The 21,403-nt window shown below is 55.2% G+C and overlaps 1 protein-coding gene across 1 annotated transcript; it reads left to right on the plus strand.

The window, feature by feature from the left end:
• Positions 1-758: 758 nt before the first annotated feature.
• LOC131094282 (1-phosphatidylinositol 4,5-bisphosphate phosphodiesterase gamma-1-like) lies at positions 759-20,265 on the plus strand. The gene is made up of 32 exons (XM_058041858.1): positions 759-1,573; positions 7,251-7,400; positions 7,510-7,603; positions 7,717-7,764; positions 8,476-8,560; positions 8,692-8,772; positions 8,865-8,899; positions 9,387-9,459; positions 9,554-9,655; positions 9,737-9,855; positions 9,932-10,017; positions 10,205-10,325; positions 10,416-10,584; positions 10,768-10,887; positions 11,066-11,173; positions 11,268-11,455; positions 11,639-11,839; positions 11,958-12,077; positions 12,343-12,526; positions 12,798-12,875; positions 14,013-14,116; positions 14,321-14,417; positions 15,515-15,581; positions 15,836-15,999; positions 16,116-16,212; positions 16,318-16,542; positions 17,163-17,311; positions 17,513-17,627; positions 17,745-17,906; positions 18,820-18,908; positions 19,009-19,193; positions 19,273-20,265. Exons 1-32 carry the CDS (start codon positions 1,354-1,356, stop codon positions 19,322-19,324), a joined length of 3,888 nt encoding a protein of 1,295 aa, XP_057897841.1. The 5' UTR covers positions 759-1,353; the 3' UTR covers positions 19,325-20,265.
• Positions 20,266-21,403: the final 1,138 nt, after the last annotated feature.

The raw sequence follows: 21,403 nt of genomic DNA on the forward strand, positions 1-21,403 counted from the left end.
CTGCTGGTCCAAATTCCCAAAGGATGGAGCCAGGAAAGAATCCCCTGTCCACCCTGCGTGACCCTGCTCCCCCCTCACCCTCTGCCTCCCCCAAATCCCTGCACAATTCCCAGAGCACCAGCTGCTCTTTTCCCACTCAGAATCCATCAAAGGGACAAAACAGGGGCTGTGACACCAATCCCTGTGCCCTGCTGCCTTCCACCCCCCCTCTCTCCATATGTTCCATCCCCACCCTGCACTTCCCATCGAGCTGAGGCCGGACAAAACTCATGACTGAAGTGATTCCAATCCAGATCCCTCCTGGAGCTTCATTCCCAGCTCAGCTCAGGGACAGCCAGGAACTAAACCCACGGCAGCTGCTTTCCTTTAGCCCCTTTTTTCCCCCAAAAAAACTCCCACTTTTCCACCCATGCAGCCCCATCCCAGGGTGCCCCCTGTGCTGGGATATCCCCCCACCCCCAAATGCGATTCCCATCTGGAATTCCTCTAGATGTCACCCTCAGCCATCTTTTCCACACAAACACCCCCCCCTCCTCCTCCCCGCTCGCATTTTCCTTTCTCCAAGATCTTTTTTTTTTTTTTTTTTTTTTTTTTTTTTAAATTCCTTTCTGATCTCTTTCCGGCCATGTGTGATTGCAGTTTCCTCCGGGCGTCCATTTCATCAGCCCGAAATTAAGGAGCAGCAGAGGGGAAAAAAAAAAAAGGGGCGGCGGGCGGGCGGGCTGTGGGAACCCCCTCCCCTTCCCCCCCATCCCACCTCCCCACCCACCTCCGACCACCCCAACCCCGCATCCCACATCCCTTCCCACCGCCATCCCGCTGCTCCCCAAACCTTCCCCAACACCTCCCGACACCCCATTCCCAAACCCCGGCCCCGCTCGGCCCGGAGGCCGGGGAGAGAGGGAGGAAGGAGGAGGATTTTTGCCACCTCACCACCATCACTTTTGGGGTGACTTGCCTTTTTTTTTTTTTTTTTGCCTTTTTTTTTTTTTTTTTTTTTTTTTTTGTGGGGCTGGATTTTTTTTCCTCCTCCCCACATCCAAAAAAACTCATCCGCAAGCAAGGCCGGCGTTGTCTTTTCCCAGCGCCGCTGGATGCCAGCGCCAGGGCCGGATCCAGCCTTGGTGACACGAAGGTCACGGTACCTCCAGCCCGGCCTTTTCCTCCCCGCTTTCGCCAATCCCGGAGGCTGCGCGTCCTGCCCGTGCTCCGCTCGTCCGTAGAGGAAAACCCACGCCCGGGGCGATCCCAGAAAAATCCCCAGGGGAAGCTTTCGGCCCTTTGGTTCCGTCCTCTCCTGCATGAGACAATCCCGGCTGTGCGGCTCCGCCGGGCGATGGCCGAGCAGTGAAGATGTCCATGGCCAGGCACAACAGCGTCAATGGCTTCTTGGAGGACACCAGGATGGAGCCGGGGGACATGGGCAGGATCCTGCGCTGCCTGGAGATGGGCACCGTCCTCACCTTGTTCTACCAGAAGAAGTCGCAGAGGCCGGAGAGAAGGACCTTCCAGGTGAAGCTGGAGACGCGCCAGATCATCTGGAGCCGGACGCCCGAGAAGGTGGAGGGGGACAGTGAGTATCGGGGGGACAAGGAGGATTGGGAGGACAGGGAGGATTGGGAGGACAAGGGAGGATTGGGAGGACAGGGAGGATTGGGGGGAACTGGGAGGATTGGGGGGACAGGCGAGTATCAGTGGCAGCGGTGTTGGGGGACTGGGGATGTGCTGGTGGGATGCTGAGCAGTATTGGGGTGACTGGCTGGGGGTGTTCTGGGCGTGTTGGGGTGTCCTGCCACAGTGGGGTGAGTGGTTCTGGGGTGCTTGGATGTGTTTGGATGTCATACTGTGATGGGGGGACTGATTGTGGGGTGCCTGGATGTGTTGGGGTGCCTGGGTTTTGTGGCATGTCCTACAGTGGTGGGGTAATTGGCTGTGGGGTGCCTGGGTCTATTGGGGTGTCCTACAGCCCTGGAGGGGATGGTTCTGGCGTGCTAGGTTTCCCAGGTGTGATGGGGTCACTGTTTGTGGGGTGCCTGACTGTGTTGGGGTGTCCTACAGTGGTGGGGTAACTGGTTATGGGATTCCTGGCTGTGGTGGGATGTCCTTCCATGGTGGGGTAACAGGTTGTGGGGTTCCTGGCTGTGATAGGATGTCCTTCCATGGGGGGGTAACAGGTTGTGGGGTTCCTGGCTGTGGTAGGATGTCCTTCCGTGGTGGGGTAACGGGTTGTGGGGTACCTGGCTGTGTTGGGATGTCCTTCCATGGTGTAGTAACTGGTTATAGGGTGCTTGGTCTTGGTGGAATGTCCTACAGTGATGGTGTGACAGTTTTTGGGGTGCCTGGATGTGATGGTGTGTTCTGCCATGGTGGGGTGACTGATTGTGGAATTCCTGGCCACAGGGGGATGTCCTACCATGGTGGGATGTTCCCCCCTATGGAATGTCCTACCACAGTGGGATATTCACCCCTATGGAATGTCCTACCTTCTCAGGGTGTCTGGCCATGGGGTGATTCCCATAAAAGCAGGAGCTGCTGGGCTGAGCACCCCTCACCTCCTCCATCCCACCTTGGAAGTTCTTCTGTGGGATCAAGCTGCTTCTGTTTCATCCCCAGGGATTTATATCTTCCCTGGCAAGGAGGGAAAAGAATGGCCATCCCTGTTCCTGCTCACGGTGCTTTGTTAACCCCAAAACCCCACTGGAGAATCCATAAAAATCACCCTTTCGTGTGATGGTTAGGAGGTTGTTGGGATGTTCTCCCAACAGTGGGAATTGTTGGGGCTCCATGTCTTGGTGCTCATTACCTCAAAGCTTTAATTGAGCAAAAAAATCCAGTTGAAGGAAGGTTGGGGTGCCATGGAGCTACACCATCACCTCATCCCTGTGCAGGGAAGGAAATGAGTTTTGGAATATCACCTCACCTGGGTGATGGCAAAACCCACCCCAGAGGTTTGGGAGGTACCTTTTTCCTGGAGAGGCTCCTCCAAAATCACCAATGACCCCCCCTAAAAAATCACCACCTACTCCTGATTCTCTGCAAGATCCAGCAAAATCCTCAGGAAGTTTCAGCTCCTGCTTGGAGGTGCTGATCCCAAGGTGGAATTCCAGATTTGAGCCAGGAAAAGGAGGGTGGCACTCAGAGCTGAGCACAGGCATGAGCAGGATCCATGCTTGTCTGGACTTTCTGGATACAGGAGCAGATCTGTGGGAGCAGAAGGTGATGGGGGGAAGGGCACCCAGTTTCGGAGAGGTATTTTAGGTCCTCATGGAGCGGAACTTGTCATGGAAATAATGCATTTCTAGCTCCTTGTTTTTTCCGGAAGCTCTCTGCACTGCCAGGTCAGGATCTCAGGTTGCTCAGAATGCTGTGCCTCAGTTTCCCCTCTAGAGCCTTAGGATCTGTCTTTTCCCAAACAACAGCCCAATCTCCCCCATGGGAATGAGCAGGCATCCTCCAAGGTCATGCAGAAGGATGAAAAAAGGATTCAAATCCTTCTGGAAATGTGCAATCCGGCCATCCCGTCCCACCATTCACTTTTCCTAGTCTGGAGTGGGAGAAATCCCCATCCTGGTGCTGAGCTGGAGCATCCTCACCCCCTGCTCCATCCCTGTCTTCCCACTCTCTGTGATTTTATGGAAGCATCGGGATCTCCCAGACCTCACGCCTGCCCAGACCATTTTAAATCCCCCCTTCAAGCCAGAGGGATTAGTGGGAAGTGCTGATGTCTCTGTTAGGGGCTGTCAGGGCCAGGACACGGATCCTGCCTCTCCCCTGGACCCCCAGGATAATTACACGCTTTGTTAAGCAGCCTCTGGACGCGTGTCCGCGTGTCCACGCCTGGGATTGTGTCCATGCCTGGGAATGCCTGGAGCATGGCCTCCAAAATTAACCTCATCCTGGAGGGCTTCCAGCTCGTCGCCCTCAGCAGACCCCACTTCCCAGTGCGAGGAATCTGGTGGAAAACAGCCCCCAAAAAAAGGATTTTTACAAGAAATGAAAAGAAAGGGGGGTGAAGGCAGCGTGAAAAATCCAGGAGGGTTTTGGAGAGGTGGTTTGATGACACCTCCAGCCTCGTTAATGGCAAACAATTGGAATTAGGACTTTTTTGGGAGGAGAAAATCCAGTTGGGATTTATCACTGTTAGACAAGGAGGAAATATTTTATTCCAGGTTTTAAACCACACCACAGGATCCCCGGCAGGACACGGTTTTCCAATTTCCCCCTGTCCAGGAGGGTCTGAGCTGCCACATCCTGCACGAAGGGATGACCCCAGTGCCCAGGCCAGCAGGAATTCCCAGCACAACCTTTCCCTCCAACCCCTTTGCTCCCCTCTTAATGCCCGAAAAAATCTCCCAGCCTCTCAGCATCCCTAAAATCGCACCGGGCAGGACCTGCTTCTCCATCATCTCCCCACCATTCCAAATCTTTTTTTTTTTTTGCACCACGCCGCTCGCTTTGCATTAGAAAAGAAAAGGGATTTTCGCAGCTGGAACCGACTTCCAGAGTGTTTTAATCGCCCAGGACAATGGAGACAATGCGGGGAGGAGTTTGGAGACAGAGTTCTGACAGGATCGAGGCAAATCCGCTGCAGATGTGGTTTCCAGGAAGCTGCTGCTCGGGTGCATTGTGCAGCCCCTCGCCGCTCCCTTTTCCCCTGGTTTTCAATGGGAATGGGCTGTTTGCCCTGGGGGAGAAGGATTTTGAGGTGTTAGTGGGTGAAAAACTGCTGCTGGCAGCCCAGAAATTCCCCATGTTCATCCCACAGCATAGGCAGCAGGAAAATGGGAATTCTGCCCTCTGCCCCTGAGACCTGCAGAGCTGCCTCCAGCTCTGGGGTCCAAGAGCAGGATGGAGATGCTGGAGTGAGTCCAGAGGGAGTCATGGAGATGCTGCAAGGGATGGAGCCCCTCTGCTCTGGAAAGCTGGGAATGTCCAGCCTTGAGAAAAGACGGATCCAGGGAGACCTCACAGCCCATTCCAGTGCCTAAAGGGGCTCCAGTAAAGCTGAAGAGGGATTTGGGACAAGGGATGGAGTGACAGGACACAGGGAATGGCTTCCCACTGCCAGAGGACAGGGATAGATGGGATATTGGGAAGGAATTCTTCCCTGTGAGGGTGGTGAGACCCTGGCACAGATTGCTCAGGGAAGCTGTGGCTGCTCCTGGTACCCTGGAAGTGTCCAAGGCCAGGGCTTGGAGCAGCCTGGTCTAGTGGAAGGTATCCCTACTCATGGCAGGGGCTGGAATGAGATGATCTTTAAGGTTCCTTCCAACACAAACCATTCCTGGAATTAGGAACAGCTCCCAGATTTCGGGTGCAAGGCCAGATCCTGGAGGAGTTAAATCCAAAGAGTAGCAGCATTGCCACTTGTTAGCAAAGCCATGGTGGCCACTGGCTTCTCACCACTCCCTGGTACCCCGTGGATGGGCAGGTTTGGGCTCGAGTGGCTGCTTTTTAACCTATAAACCCATTTTTATCCCCAAAATCTGCCTGTTCTTATGGAAGAGACTTTGCTCCGAGCCACGGGAGCCATGCAGTGACAACTGAGTTTCTTTCCTTGAGATCCTGTCCCAAAACACAGCTCGTGCTGGGGTGCAGAGCTCTTCTGTGTCACTTGTGCTAAAATCCCACCCTGATCCGTGAAATTTGGCTTGCGCTCATCCAGCAAAAGAAGGCTGGATAAAGCCTCCACTGTTTTCCGGAGCTTTTCCGCCAAGAAAAACCATTCTTCCCCTCTTTTCTTGCTTAATCAGCCCAATTCCTCCCCCCATCCCTTATTCATCCCCGCATTCAGCTTTTCTCTCCCCTTTGGATCCCCCCCGCTTCGGATTCGGCTGAGGGTTTCCACCAAGGCACGTCTGCAGCCTTCCCCACCACCACATCGGAAACGCAGCCAGGCTGGAAATTCTCCGGGAAATGACCCATTTCCTCGGCAGGACAATACCCCTGGCGAGGTGGTCCGGCCGCCCTGGGTCACACAAAGCCCTTTCCGGTGTCAGTGGCTCGTTCCCAGAGGACAAATCTGCCCGGGGGGTGACGGTTGTGGGATCAAGAACAATTTTGTGTGTTGTTCCTAATATTATGTTATTATTCTTGCTCCCAGTGGGATGTGTCCACTGGGAAAATTGGAAATATCCCTTGGTGGAGTAGCAGTGAGGAAGAGCGTGGTCCGGAAACCCGGCCCTGCCGCCGCTGTTGGAGCTTTATTTAGCGGGATAATGAGGGAGCAGAGCAGCAGGAAAGCAACGCCCTGCAGTCCCAGCTGCCGGGGCTCCAAATTGCCACTTTTGGGAAGAGTTCTCCAAGGAAAACACGAGCTCAGCCTATCCCAGCGCAGGGTCTGGCTTGGGGAGGACAAGGTGGCTGGAGATTTGCTGGTTGGGATGAGCCTGGAGGACGTGTGGCAGCCACAAAGCTGGGAAAAGAGTGGGCAGTGCTGTCGGGATGCCACGTCCTGGGGACACGAGTTCCTGGAGGACACACAGGGATGAGGCCACCAGGCACATGGAGGCAGGGCTGCAGGGACACCCTGTCCTTGGGACACAGATCCCTGGATGAGACTTTTCCGTGGCATCCATGGTGTTGTCACTCAGATGCAGGAACATTGCAGGGACCTCGTCCTGGGGACATCCTGGGACACAGATCCCTGGAGGACACGTGGCTATGTCATCCTGGTCCTCTCACACAGCTACAGGGACCCCATCTTGGGGACATCCTGGGACACAGATCCCTGGAGGATGTGAGGCCATGACACCCTGATGCCATCCCACTCCAACGGGCAGTGCCATGGAGACACCCCATCCCGGGGACACGATTCCCTGGAGGACACGTGGCCATGGCGTCCATGGTGGGGCACTCAGCTGCAGCAGCACTGCAGGGACACCCCATCCTGGGGACATCCTGGGACACCCCATCCTGGGGACATCCTGGGACACGGATCCCTTGAGGACGTAAGGCCATGACACCCTGATGCCATCCCACTCCAATGGGAAGTGCCACAGGGATCATGGCTCCCTGAATGGACATGCCATAACCACATCACTGGAGGACACTGGGGACATGTCACCCTCAAAGCCACATGGCCACAGCACCCACAATTCCATAATTCCATCACACACTCCTGAGGGTATCCCATCCTGACAACGAGGTTCTCCAGAAGACTCATGTCCCCCTGGAATTCCCACTTCCCTGAACCGCTCACATGAGGCTGTGGTGGCAGGGGACAGTTTCGTGTTCCTCTCTCCCCGCAGTCGACATTCGGGAGATCAAGGAGATCCGCCTGGGGAAGAATTCCCGGGACTTCGAGCGCTACCCCGAGGATGCTCGCAAGCTGGACTACACCATGTGCTTCATCATCCTCTACGGGATGGACTTCAGGCTGCGGACCCTCAGTGTGGCCGGTGAGTTGGATCCTTCCCCATTTCCTGTGTCCGTCCTTGGGGTCCCACCCCTTTCCCAACATCCCATCATCCCCATGCCAACCTCATCGCCCTCCTCTTCCTCCAACAGCTTTCTGCGAGGAGGACATCAACCTATGGATAACGGGGCTCAACTGGCTGGTGGCTGACACCCAGAGAGCCCAAACCCCACTGCAGATCGAGAGGTGAGGAAGGACCAGCAGATCCCATTTCCTGGTCCCTGTTTTGGGAAGAAAACGTGCCCTGGGCTTGGGCCTCTTTGGGATTGAGCACTGTCTGTCTATCCTTTCCTTCCCAGGTGGCTACGGAAGCAGTTTGATGGGATGGACCGGGCCAGGGAAGGCAGGTGAGCCACCAGCACAGTGGGTTCAGCTGGACAGAACCATGTTCCCCCTGTTGCATCCCAAATCTGGAGGTTGAGCCAGGCTGGGGGTGAGGTCTGTGGGACAAGGGAGCACCAGGGTTTTTGGGATGCTTGAAGGCACCAAAAATCAGAGATTGAGTACAGGTCACATCCTTGTGACTGTGAGGACCATTGGGATCCATCCCCAGTGCCGCATTTTCACCAGTGCCAGAGGGGCCAGGCCATTAATGCAGCCCATAATTATCTTCCCAAACCAAGGGAATTTGGACTTAAATTTTTATGGGAATGGGAATGGGCATCACCTCCAAGTAGGATGATTTCTTAAGAGTGCCCAGTTGGTTCTTGGATGCACTTCCTCATCCCTCTGCTCACACTCATGCCAGCCATCCCGTAATTAATCTCAGAAACATGGAATCGTGGAATGGTTTGAGTTGGAAAGGACATTAAAAATCATCTCGTTCCACCTTCCACTAGACCAGGTTGCTCCAAGCCCCATCCAACCTGGCCTTGGACACCTTCCAGAATATGACATCCACAGTTTCCCTGGGTCCTGTGCCACTGCAGGGATCCACAGGCCAGGAGGGTAGGATCCCTATGCCAGGCACCAAGATTTGGGGTGGGACATTTGGTGTTGGGAGCTGAGACTCATCCAGGGATCTGGAAGTACCCTGACTCTGATTTTCCCTCTGGCAGCATCACAGTGAAGGACCTGAAGGCCATGCTGCCCCAGGTCAACTATCGTGTTCCCAACATGAGATTCCTGCGGGATAAACTCGTGGTAAGGACCCTCTGGACATCCCAGCTATGAGGGAAATGCTCTTCAACCTGCTCCACATGGGCTGGGGCCACCTTGGTGGTCCCTGGTTCCAATGGAGTGGCCCCACTCTCATCCAGCCCTGTCTCCCACAGGAAGTGGAAGCCAGGAATGAGATGACTTTCTCCCACTTCATCCAGTTCTACAAAAACCTGATGTTTGATGCCCAGAAGTCGGTAAGATCCATGTTTTGGCCTCCCAGATATCCCCAATCCTGGTGGGATGTGTCCCCCTCCAGCTAAGCCTGGACCCCTTGTCTGCCTTCCAGGTCATTGAGCAGCTGGAGCTCTCCTTCCCCTTGCGGTGAGTTCCCAGCTCCCATCCCAGTCAATAATCCAGGAGTTGGATCTGTAAAGTGGGAAATACAGCCACGCTGTGGGGCAGAGCAGAGAATGGGAATGGGAGAAGGGATAGGAGAGGGGATGGGAGCAGGGGTGGGAGAAGGGATGGAAATATTGGTGCAGAAGGGATGGGAATATGCGTGCAGAAGGGATGGGAGCAATGATGGGAGCTGGGATGGAGGCAAGGATAGAAGCAGAAATGGGAGAAGGGGTGGGAAGGGATGGGAGATGGGGCAGCTGCCAGGGATGTAGGGACATTTCACCCTGCCCTTCTCCCAGTATCCTTGGACAATCCTGCACATTCCAGCATTGTCTGGAACGGGGGACTGGTGGGAATGGGGGTCATGGGGAGGCTGAGATGCAGATGGGCACTGATGGCCTCAACTCTGCCGTGGGATCTACCCCAATTCCTTCTCCTGCTCCTCACTGGTGTCTGCTCCTTGTCCCAGGAATGTGGACCGCCCTGAGCTGTGCCAAGTGTCCCTCTACGACTTCCAGAAGTTCCTCCTGCATGACCAGAAGGTGGGGCTTCCCTGAGAACTCTGCAGCCTGAGGAGCCCACATGGGATGCTCCAGCCCAGTTCCCCCCCTAACAACAGCCATGTTTGTATCCCAGGAATCCTGGGCCAGTGACGTGGGCGTGGTGCGGGACTACATGTGCTCCTACCTCAAGGAGAGCTCCAACGACGCGTCGGAGCCCTCCTTCCAGCTGGATGAGGTGGGTGGCCCCACACAGTGTCCCCACAGGGATCTCCCCAGCACCATCAGGCTCTGACCTCTCTGTTTCTCCCCCCACCAGTTCCTCACATACCTCTTCTCCAAGGAAAACATGGTGATGGATGCTAAGTACGAGCGTGTGGTGCCTGAGGAGATGAACCACCCCTTGTCCCAGTACTGGATCTCCTCATCCCACAACACGTAAGGAATTTTCCCCACATGCGCGTTCTTCAGGGACATCCATGAGCATCCCATCATCCTTTTCTCTCCTCTGCAGGTACCTGACAGGAGACCAGTTCTCCAGTGAGTCCTCCCTGGAGGCGTATGCCCGGTGCCTGCGGATGGGCTGCCGCTGTATCGAGTGTGAGTCCCTCCAGCCCTTCACAGGGATGCTGGAACCCCTCATGTCCCATCAAACAGACCATTCCCTGCCCCCATCCCATGCCACCAGGGCAGAGGATCTTTCCCTGTCATTTGGGTGCTCAAAAAAGTGGTTCCCAGCACGTAGTTGATGGCAAACATGAATTAACCAAGGGGTTTTCCTTCTCAGTGGATTGTTGGGATGGCCCGGATGATCTCCCCATCATCTACCACGGCCACACGCTCACCTCCAAGATCAAATTCCTGGATGTGCTGCACACCATCAAGGAGCACGCCTTCGTCACCTCTGAGTAAGCCCCAGCTCCCCCAATGATCTCTGAATTCTGGGAAAATCTCCCTCACCTTCATCTGAGGCCACCATTCCCACCTGCTTGCTCCAGGTTCCCCATCATCCTCTCCATCGAAGACCACTGCAGCATTGTCCAGCAGAGGAACATGGCCTGCCACTTCAAGAAGGTTTTTGGGGACATGCTCCTCACCAAGCCAGTGGACATCAACGCCGATGAGTTGCCCTCGCCCACCCAGCTCAAGAAGAAAATCCTAATCAAGGTGTGGAGCAGGCAAAACCTCTCTCTGCAGGAGGGGCACAGATTGTGTCGGGTTCTACACCAAGAGATGGTCAAGAGGAACAAGGGATGGTGGGAAGGTACCTGTGGGAGGTTGTTCCTGAGGCTTGGGAGGTCAGTGTGACCCATGGCCACCACTGAGCTCCCCTCCCTGGGTGTCTCTCAGCACAAGAAACTGGTCGAAGGGAACCTGTACGAGGAGGTCTCCACCGCCAGTTACTCAGAGAACGACATCAGCAACTCCATCAAGAATGGAATTCTCTACCTTGAAGACCCCATCGACCATGTAAGTGAGGCCCTGAGGGGCTAAGTGGGACCTGTCAGACAGTGGGGTTTGGGATGGGCTCTCCTAGACCACTGTGATGCTGTGAGGGGGAAGAAAGGGATTAAAAACCCCATCCCAAAGCTCCATCTGTCCATGTCATCCTCTTCCTCACCCCACCAATGCTCTTCCTCCTTCCCAGACCTGGAGCCCTCATTATTTTGTCCTGACAAGCAACAAGATTTACTACTCAGAGGAGACATCCCGTTACCAGTTCAACGAGGATGAAGAGGAGGTGGAGCAGAAGGAGGTGCGTGAGGGGCAGGACGCGCCCACAGGGCAAGGCGACAGCTCCGTGGGGAGGGTGACGGGGTGACAACACCCACTTTGGGATGAACTTGCAGGAGTTCAACAACAACGAGCTGCACTTCACGGAGAAGTGGTTCCACGGCAAGCTCGGGGGTGGCCGTGACGGGCGACAGATTGCAGAGAAGCTGCTGCACGAGTACTGCACCGAGACGGGCGGCAAGGACGGCACCTTCCTGGTGCGCGAGAGCGAGACCTTCGTGGGCGACTACACCCTCTCCTTCTGGTAGGAGCTCCAGCAGGCAGGCAGGATCCTACCCTTTCCTGGGTGACCTTCCAGTCAGTGTCTGGTTTGGTGTCTGGAATGGCTTTTTTGGGAGAAATGTCACCTTTTTGTGCAGACCCCAAAGTGTGGGATGGTGGAGATGTGGACCCAGATTGACTTGGCTTTCTCCCACCCCCATGGCAGGAGGTCCAGCCGGGTGCAGCACTGCCGGATCCACTCGAGGCAGGAGGCTGGGGCCACCAAGTTCTACCTGACGGACAACCTGGTCTTCGACAGCCTCTACAGCCTCATCTGCCACTACCGGGAGGTGCCGCTGCGCTGCAACGAGTTCGAGATGCGCCTCACCGACCCTGTCCCCCAACCCAACGCCCACGAGAGCAAAGAGTGAGGATCCTTCCAATCCCCATCCCCTCGATCCCATGGGTCCACCAGCCTCCTCCAGCCCCAGCAGGGTGTGGTGAGGCCAATGGCAGTCCCCAGTGTCCATGTTCTCCCTGGGCAGGTGGTACCACGCCAGCTTGACGCGTCTCCAGGCCGAGCACATGCTGATGCGGGTCCCGCGGGATGGAGCGTTCCTGGTGCGGAAGCGCAGCGAGCCCAACTCCTACGCCATCTCCTTCCGGTGAGTGGGGACACCACGAGGCCACTTGGGTTTGGCCAAGCTGAGGATTTATGATAACCTATCTGTTGTGACCTCGAGCTAGGTGGCAGGGTTTGCTGTGGGTGACACAGTGGGACATGTGTCATGAAGGGGAGACCCTCTCTATGACATCCTCAGGGTGTTCACCTTGGTGGCATCCCCAAGCATCACCTCCCACCCATCCCCGTCATGGAGCCAGGATTTGGCCACCCCTCACCCATCCCATTCCCATCTCTCCTGGCCCCAGGGCGGAGGGGAAGATCAAGCACTGCCGCATCCAGCAGGAAGGGCGGCTCTTCATGCTGGGCAGCTCGGCCGAGTTCGAGAGCCTCGTGGACCTCATCAGCTACTACGAGAAGCACCCGCTGTACCGCAAGATGAAGCTGCGCTACCCCATCAACGAGGAGACCCTGGAGAAGATGGGCACCACTGTGAGTTCTCCCAGCAATTATGGATGGTGGGGGTTCTGTGCCATAGGAAACCAAGCCCCATCCTCGGCTCCACCATCTTCCAGAATTTTGGTTGGAGCCCAACCGGAACTGGCCAAGCTCATTCCACTGTCATAACCCAGCATTAAAACGCCACCATAATTCCCTTTTCCAGCAAGTTGCAAGGGGATGTTAGATGCCACTCAGCCTCCTCTCATCCCCTCATAGCCCCTGCCCACAGCCAGGTGACCCCCTCAGGTATTTCTCCTCGCAGGAACTGGACTATGGAGCCCTGTATGAGGTGCGGACCCCTCATTTCTACGTAGAGGCCAACAAGATGCCAATGGCCAGGGTAAGGGGCCAAGCTGGTGTCCTGGGGAGGTGGTCGATGGTGGGATATGGCAATTCAAGTGGTGGGGTTTCTGGGTGGTTCTTCCTCAGATCCACACCTCCCAGCATGGCTGACCAGAGAAATGGTTGAGTTGTGCTCCGTTTCTTTGACCCTCAGGTGATGCTGGAGTGGACCCAGCCAAATCACCATCACTTGTGGACAGCATTGTCACATTGTGGCGGGGGACAGGGCTGGAATGACTCCAGCCTGGAGCAGGGACCTGGCAGAAGTTTGCCCCAATAGCAAGGAAATCCCTTTGCACTGGGAAACCCTTAAAAAGCAGGTCTAGGGTCAGCTCCCAGGTGGTAGTCTCCATCCTCAGAGGTTTTTGGGACTTGGTTGTTCTTGGAGTTGACTCAGTCTCCCCCCTTGGGGGTTTTTGTGACTGGACATATTTTGGAGTTAACCCTGGAAGAGGCTAGACTGGAGCCCTAAGGCTCCTTTCCTGTGATCCTACAATCCCATGGTCCAGCAGTGCTGCTGCCTTAATGGTCCCTTTGCAGCAAGGTAAGATCACACAGAGGAAAACTTTACCCAGAGGGGGTTTTTCCAGAGATTGTGGTAATATCAGAGGATTAACCCTCCAGTGCACCAGGAGAAACCATTGGGGATCCCAAAAAAGGACCCTGATCTGCTCTGAATGTGGTGATCTTGCAGGACCACAGGCATCTCCAGCCCTCCTGTCCCCTCTAACCCATCCCAGTGGAAGCTGGAGGGGGACTTTTTGTCAGGAACTGCAGATAGGTCAAGGAGTAATGGATACAAAATGGAGGAAATTCAGGTTAGATGTTAGGAAGAAATGTTTCACTGTGAGGGTGGTGAGACACTGGAATAGAGAAACTGTGGATGCCCCATCCCTGGAAGTGCCCAAGGCCAGGCTGGGCAGAGCTTGGAGCATCTGGTGGAAAGTCTGCCCATGGTGGAATGGGTTGGAATGTGATGACCTTTAAGGTCCATTCCAACCCCATAACATTCTGTGATGCCATGATTTGGGGTCAGGATCCCCCACACTCCGCTGTGGGGGCTCAAGGGGCTGGGCTGGGTGTGTCACCAGGCGCTGGGTGGTGACACACGTGTCCCTCCTCCCGGTGTCCCCAGTGTACGGTGAAGGCTCTGTATGACTACAAAGCACAACGGGAGGACGAGCTGTCATTCTGCAAGCAGGCCATCATCCACAACGTGGACAAGCAGGACGGTGGCTGGTGAGAGCTGTCACTTGGGTGTCACCATGGGCGAGAGATGGAGGGGACACCCCGGGTATTCCCACAGCGGGTTTTAACTCAGCCTCCTTCTTTGTCCCCCCACCCTTTCTCCGACCACCCCCTGGCACTGCATGCAGCAGGGACACCCCCGTCCCCCCCTCCCCAAAATCTGTCCGCTCTCCTTGATCCTCTCACCCCTTGCAGGTGGCGAGGGGACTACGGGGGCAAGAAGCAGCTCTGGTTCCCGGCCAACTACGTGGAGGAGATCGTCAGCACCCAGGCGCAGGAGCAGGATGAGGCTGTGAGTGACACCTCTCTGGGATCCTGGTAGTGAGGACACGGGAGGGTCCCAAGAGCCTTGACCAAATCCAGACCCTTATCATGAGTCTGGGAGATGCTCACAATACTGATCCAGCTTGGATCCTTATCCACAGGCTGGGGGAGGCTCATGGTTCTGCTCCAGCCTAGACCCTTATCCAGAGTCTGGGGAATGTTCCTGGCCCTACGTCAACTTGGACCTATTTCTGGGACTTGGGAAATGCTCCTGGTCCTTTTACAGCCCATATCTTTATCCAGAGGCTGTGGGATGCTCCCAGCCCCACTCCAGCTTGGACCATTTTCTGGAAGCTGCAGGATACTCCAAATCTTGTACAAGCCCAGATCTTTATCCAGTGGCTGAGGAATGCTCCTGGTCCTCTCCAGCCCATACCCTTACCCTGAGACTGGAGGATGCTCGTGCTCCTGCTCCAGCCCAGATTCTTATCTGGAGGCTGAGGGATGTTCTTGGCCCCACTCCCACGTAGACAGTTTATTATAAGCTGGAGGATGCTCCCAGTCCTGTTCCAGCCCTGATCTCTCTCTGGAGGCTGGGTGATAATCTTGGCCACACTCCAGCTTGGATCCTTTCCTGGAAACTGGAGGATGCTCCCAGCCTTTCGCCAGCCCAGACCTTTATCCAGAATCTGGGGGATGCTCCTGGTCCTATAGAGTTGGGGGATGCTCTTGGTCCTGTTCCAACCCAGACCTTTATCCTGAATCTGGGGGTTGCTCCTGGTCCCATAGAGTTGGGGGATGCTCTTGGTCCTGTACCAGCCCAGACCTTTATCCTGAATCTGGGGGTTGCTCCTGGTCCCATAGAGTTGGGGGATGCTCTTGGTCCTGTTCCAACCCAGACCTTTATCCTGAATCTGGGGGATGCTCCCAGCCCTGTACCAGCCCAGACCTTTATCCAGAATCTGGGGGATGCTCCTGGTCCTACTCCAGCCAAGCTCTTGGGGTGATGCTCCTGGATGTTTTTTCCCTTCTTTTCCTCAGATTTGTCCAGCTCAGAGGGCTGGGTGGTGGCTGCCTGTAACCCACAGGCCTCCCCCATTTTACCTCTTCCTTCCTCTCTTGTAGTCATCAGAAAACAGCCCCCTGGGGAACTTTCTGAAGGGCTTCATCGATGTCCCATCCTGCCACGTCGGTGAGTGTCCCTACTTATGGATTTGGGGGGAATTTGGAGGAATTGGGATGTCCAGATGATTCAGGGGACATTTTCCCTTGATTCCAAGGACGTGTTTCAGCATGGAAAGCTGAAGCCACACATTGAAAAAAATGGTGGGGTGCCAGGAGGGGCTGGTGGGGGCCCGGGAGCGGGACCGCTGAGGTTTCGTTTGCTCCACAGAGCCATCCGTTGGGAATGTCTTCGAGTAAAGCCCCCCTCTGATGTCCTTATAGTTATCTCCAAAGACGGGAGGAGCTCCAAACCATTTGTCTTCACCATCCATTCCCAGCAGATGTCCCACGCAGCCCAGTCGCTGGACGTGGCCGCAGACACGCAGGAGGAACTCAGCGAGTGGGTGGCCAAGATCCGGGAGGCCACGCAGAACGCCGACGCCAGGGTGAGGGGATGCAGAGGACGGGGCTGGATGGTCCCTTTCTCTTGGGAGATTGTTCCTAATATCTCCAAAGGAAGAGTCTGGGGGAAGACTTGCAGCTCCTGTTTTTCCTGGTGCAGATGCAAGAGGGGAAGATCATGGAGCGGAGGAAGAAGATTGCCCTGGAGCTCTCCGAGCTGGTTGTGTATTGCCGGCCAGTGCCATTCGATGAGGACAGTAAGTCCTGGAGAGGTGGGATAAAGGCATGAAGCGTGGAAAGAGGCAGGTGGGAAGAGCTATCCAGGCCTCATTCCTTCCCTGATGGCCACTTGGTGCTTGCAGAGATTGGCACGGACAAGGCGTGTTACCGGGACATGTCCTCCTTCCCCGAGACCAAGGCGGAGAAATACGCCAACCGCAGCAAGGGCAAGAAGTTCCTGCAGTACAACCGCCGCCAGCTGAGCCGCATCTACCCCAAGGGACAGCGCCTGGACTCCTCCAACTATGACCCACTGCCCATGTGGATCTGTGGGAGCCAGCTCGTGGCCCTCAACTTCCAGACTCCCGGTAAATCCTGCTCCTGGGGTTGTTGTTGGGCTCATCCCCGAAGGTTGTCTCAAAATTCCCATTCCCAATGATTCTGCCCTGGGTCGTCATGTTGGAGGTGGTTTGGGTGATCTCTCCAACCTTTGTCTCCATCCTCATGGGGGCATGAGTGGTTTGGATGCTCTTCAGCCTTTTCCTCATCCTGATGGGAACATAGGAGGTGGTTTGGATGATCTCTCCAAGCTTTGTCCTCATCCTGATGGAAACACAGGAGGTGGTTTGGATGATCTTTCCAAGCTTTGTCCTCATCCTGGTGGAGACACAGGAGGTGGTTTGGATGCCCTCCATCCTGTGTCTCATCCTGATGGGGATGCAGGGGGTGGTTTAAAAGATGTCTCCAACCTTTGTCCTTGTCCTGGTGGGGACAAGGGGGGTTTGGATGCTCTCAAGTCTTTTTCCTCATCCTGATGGGGATATCTCCATGCAATCCTTGGGTGATTCATGCAAAACTCATCTTCATCCCTCCTCCAACCACAGCTGGGGGCTCTTAGTTGGGTTTGCAGGTTAGGACCTTCTAACCAAGGACCCTGGGGAGGTCCCTGAGCCCCACATTCATATCTGCTCTGTCCCCACGGCCACAGACAAACCGATGCAGCTGAACCAGGCGCTCTTCATGCTCGGTGGCCGCAGCGGCTACGTCCTGCAGCCAGACATCATGAGGGACGAGACCTTCGACCCCTTCGACAAGAACAGCCTGAAGATTGTGGAGCCCATCACAGTCCAGTTGCAGGCAAGTGTGCAAGGACAGCAAGACCACCTTGAGGTGGTCACCATCAAGATGGGAACTCCTTCCTTATTTTTGGGTCAACCAGGGGTGGTTTTTACTTGTTCCAGTTACGTATTTGCTCCATGGAGCTTGTTACTCTTGGGAGTTCTTCTTTATCCAGTGTGGCCAGACCTCATCCTCTTCTTCCTCCCCTTTCTCCCACAGATCCTCGGTGCCCGGCACCTGCCCAAGAACGGGAGGAGCATCGTGTGCCCCTTCGTGGAGGTGGAGGTTTGCGGCTCTGAGTATGACAACAGCAAGAACAAGACGGATGTTGTAGGTGAGAGACCACACAGGTGATGTCCCCACCCTTAGGGACAACACTGACTCTGCCCTCTGTCATCCTCTTGAGAGGACATGGGGGTAATGGGGCTGGGTTTTGTGCTCTCTCCCACAGCTGACAATGGCTTCAACCCCGTCTGGCTCTTCAAGCAGTTCGTCTTTGATATCAACAACCCTGAGTTTGCCTTCCTCCGCTTCGTGGTGTATGAGGAGGACATGTTCAGTGACCCCAACTTCTTGGCACAAGCCACTTTCCCTGTCAAGGGCCTCAAAACAGGTATGGTCTTTCCATCATCATCATCATCATCATTGTCATCATCTCCATCACAGTCATGGAATCAGAAGGGTTTGGGTTGGAAGAGGTCTTTAAAGGTCATCTCGTCCAACCCCCCTGCAATTGTCATTATTATCTCTGTCACTATCATCATGATCTCCATGATTAGGTCATGGAGTCATAAAAGAGTTTGGTTTGGAAGGCACCTTTAAAGATCTAGTACAGTCCTCTTGCAATTGTCATCATCGTGATCTCCATCACTGAGTCATGGAATCATAGAAGGATTTGGGTTGGAAGGGGCTTTTAAAGGTCATCCAGTCCAAATCGCCTTCAATCATCATCTGCATCATCTCCGTCATAGATCATGGAATCATAGAAGGGTTTGGGTTGGAAGGGACCATTAAAGATCTTCTAGTGCAATGCTCTTGCAGTTGTCATCATCGTGATCTCCATCACTGAGTCATAGAATCATAGAAGGGTTTGTGTTGGAAGGGGCTTTTAAAGATCATCCAGTCCAAATCCCCTTCAATCATCATCTGCATCATCTCCGTCATAGATCATGGAATCATAGAAGGGTTTGGGTTGGAAGGGACCTTTAATGATTTTATAGTGCAGCCTTTCTGCAACTGTCATCATCGCAATTTCCATCACTGGGTCATGGAATCATAGAAGGGTTTGGGTTGGAAGGGACCTCTAAAAGTCATCGAGTCCAACTCTCCTGCATTGTCATCATTATCATCATGACCTCCATCATTAAGTCATGGAGTCATAGAAGAGTTTGGGTTGAAAGGGACCTCTAAAGTTCTTCTAGTGCAAACCCCTGCAATCATCATCTTTATCTCCCTGGGGTCCTGGCCATGGTGAGGGGCTTGGACCCTGCTGTGGTGCTGAGCTCGTGTTGTGATGTTGTGTCCAGGCTATCGGTCGGTGCCGTTGAAGAACAGCTACACCGAGGACCTGGAGCTCGCCTCCCTCCTCATCCACATCGAAATCATCAACGCCAAGGCAGGTGGCCCAGGCAGCTTGGGAAACCTGAAACAGGGAGAACCAACTCTTTGGGATGTCCTGCCCACCATACCAGCCTCACACGCTTGTTTTGGAGCAGGAGGAAGATGAGGAGAACCTCTACTCGTCCATCCAGCAGCTGCGGGACCGTGCCAGCGAGCTCTCCAGCCAGGTCTCCAGCTATGAGCGCACCAACGGCTGCGATTCCCGCTACCAGCAGCGCCTGGACGAGCTCCGGGCGGCCCAGGAGCGGCTCATGGAGCTCACTGAAGTCCGCAACCGCAAGTGAGTTGTCCCCTCCTTGTGGCTTTGGGATGCCTTTCTTGGGGAGGGTCCCTAAGGCCACCACCCTGCTCCCCACCAGGTTGATGGAGAAGAAGAAGAGGGACCGGCAGATGGTCACCAAACGCAGCTGAGCTGGAGGGACTCAGAGCTGAGGAGCTCCCCCAGCCACCTCCTCTCCTGCCACAAAGGGAGGTGGGGTGGCCACATCCGGACCTCCCACCACGCCCAGGGCTGGGTGACAGCAGCGTGACAAATTCGGGGATGAAGGGGGGCCTTGGATAGCTGTGCCTGTGACGGGGGTGAGGCGGGAGGTGGGACGCTCTGGCTTCAATCCCAGGTGCCTCCAGCTTCATCCCATGTTCCCTGGGGCTCATGGCCACGTCCTTGTCCCCACAAGGTGGCCACAGTGGCTCTTCCTCACCCAACGTTCTCAATGTCCCACCATCCCATGGCAGCCCGATGACCGATGGGGAAACTGAGGCACAGGGGCCCAGCTGGCCCAGGATGGGGCAGGACCGGCCACCTCCGTCCTGGGCACAGGTGTCAGGACTGGTTGGTGGTGAGGCACCAGGATGGGGACACAGGGGACACTTCTTGGGGGGGTTAGGGGGGTATTTTGCTCCCCTGCTATAAATACCTGTATTTTCTTCTTTTATCCAGCGTGTACATATGGCATGGGGGGAGGGAGTGTCTGTACCAGCCACAGTATTAGGGCACAAGGGGGACCCCAAAATGTCCAGAGGTGTCCCAGCATGGGACCAAGGGAGCAGGGGACCAAGTGTGGGGCTGTCCCACAAGGCAGAGTGGCCTGTGACTGGGTGCCCTGAGTAGGCACCTGGTAAATACAGGCAGCAGGGTGGCCCCAGAGGGGACGGGGATGTCCCCAAGGTGACCCAGAGTTGTCACCAAACTCTGGGAATGGGGACAGATCCTGCCAGTAAAGCCAACTGAGGTGGTGGCCAGCCTGACAGTGGCTGGGGACATCTTGGGGTGTCCTCTGGGGTCGGGGTGTCCCGGCAGGGGGGACCTGTGTATTCTTTGTATGAAAATAAATCTATTTAGCCAATATTTATACCCTGCTGCTGTGACTTGGTATCCCCTCCTTGCTCTGCTGCCACCTCGAGGTCCCCAGGGTGGGGGAGGTGGCTTGGTAGTCCCAGATCCAGTGTGTCACCCTTGTCCCAGCAGCAGTGCGGACACCTGGGGGTGTGTTGTGGCAGGCAGGGCCACCCAGGAAGGACACAAGGCAGAGGGACACAGGGACAATGGGTACAAGGATGTGGGGACACAGCCGTGGGGGCATGAGGCCATGGGGACAGAGGGCTCTGGGGACACACAGCTGTGCAGGATCACAGGGCCATGCCATGGGGACACAAATGGGTCCATAGGGATTTGGGTCCATGGGGACACAAATTCGTGATCCATAGGGATTTGGGTCCATGGGAACACACACATGGATCCATAGGGACATGGGTCCGTGGGGACACACACAAATCCATAGGGCTTTGGGTCCATGGAAAGACACATGAATCCATTGGGATTTGGGTCCATGGGGACACACACCCCAGATACACAGGGACTTGGGTCCATGGGGATGCAGATTCAGGGATCCACAGGGTTTTGGGACTGTGGGAACACAAATCCACGGGGATTTGGGCCCATGGAAAGACCCATTAGAATTTGGGTCCATTATGATACACGAGTCCATAGGGATTTGGGTCCACAGGGACAGACACAACAGGATCCATAGGACTTTGGGACCATGGAAACACACGCGAATCCCAAGGGATTTGGATCCATGGGGACACATACCCTGGATACACAGGGGCTTGGGTCCATATGGACACAGATTCAGGGATCCATAGGGCTTTGGGTCCATGGAAACACATGCGAATCCACAGGGATTTGGGTCCATGGAAAGAACTATTAGAATTGGGTCCATTAGGACACACATGAGTCCATAGGGATTTGGGTCCATGGAGACACACATTCCAGGATCCAAAGGGCTTTGGGACCATGGAAACATACATGAATCCACAGGGATTTGGGCCCATGGAAACACATGTGAACTCAGTAGAATTTGGGGCCATTAGGACACAGATCCATAGGGATTTGGACCCATGGAAACACATGTGATACCATTGGGATTTGGGTCTGTGGGGACACATGCCCCCAATACACAGGGACTTGTGTATTCACAATTCAGGGAC

This window comes from Melospiza georgiana, chromosome 1 (assembly GCF_028018845.1).
Source record: "Melospiza georgiana isolate bMelGeo1 chromosome 1, bMelGeo1.pri, whole genome shotgun sequence".
Taxonomy (NCBI): Eukaryota; Metazoa; Chordata; class Aves; order Passeriformes; family Passerellidae; genus Melospiza; species Melospiza georgiana.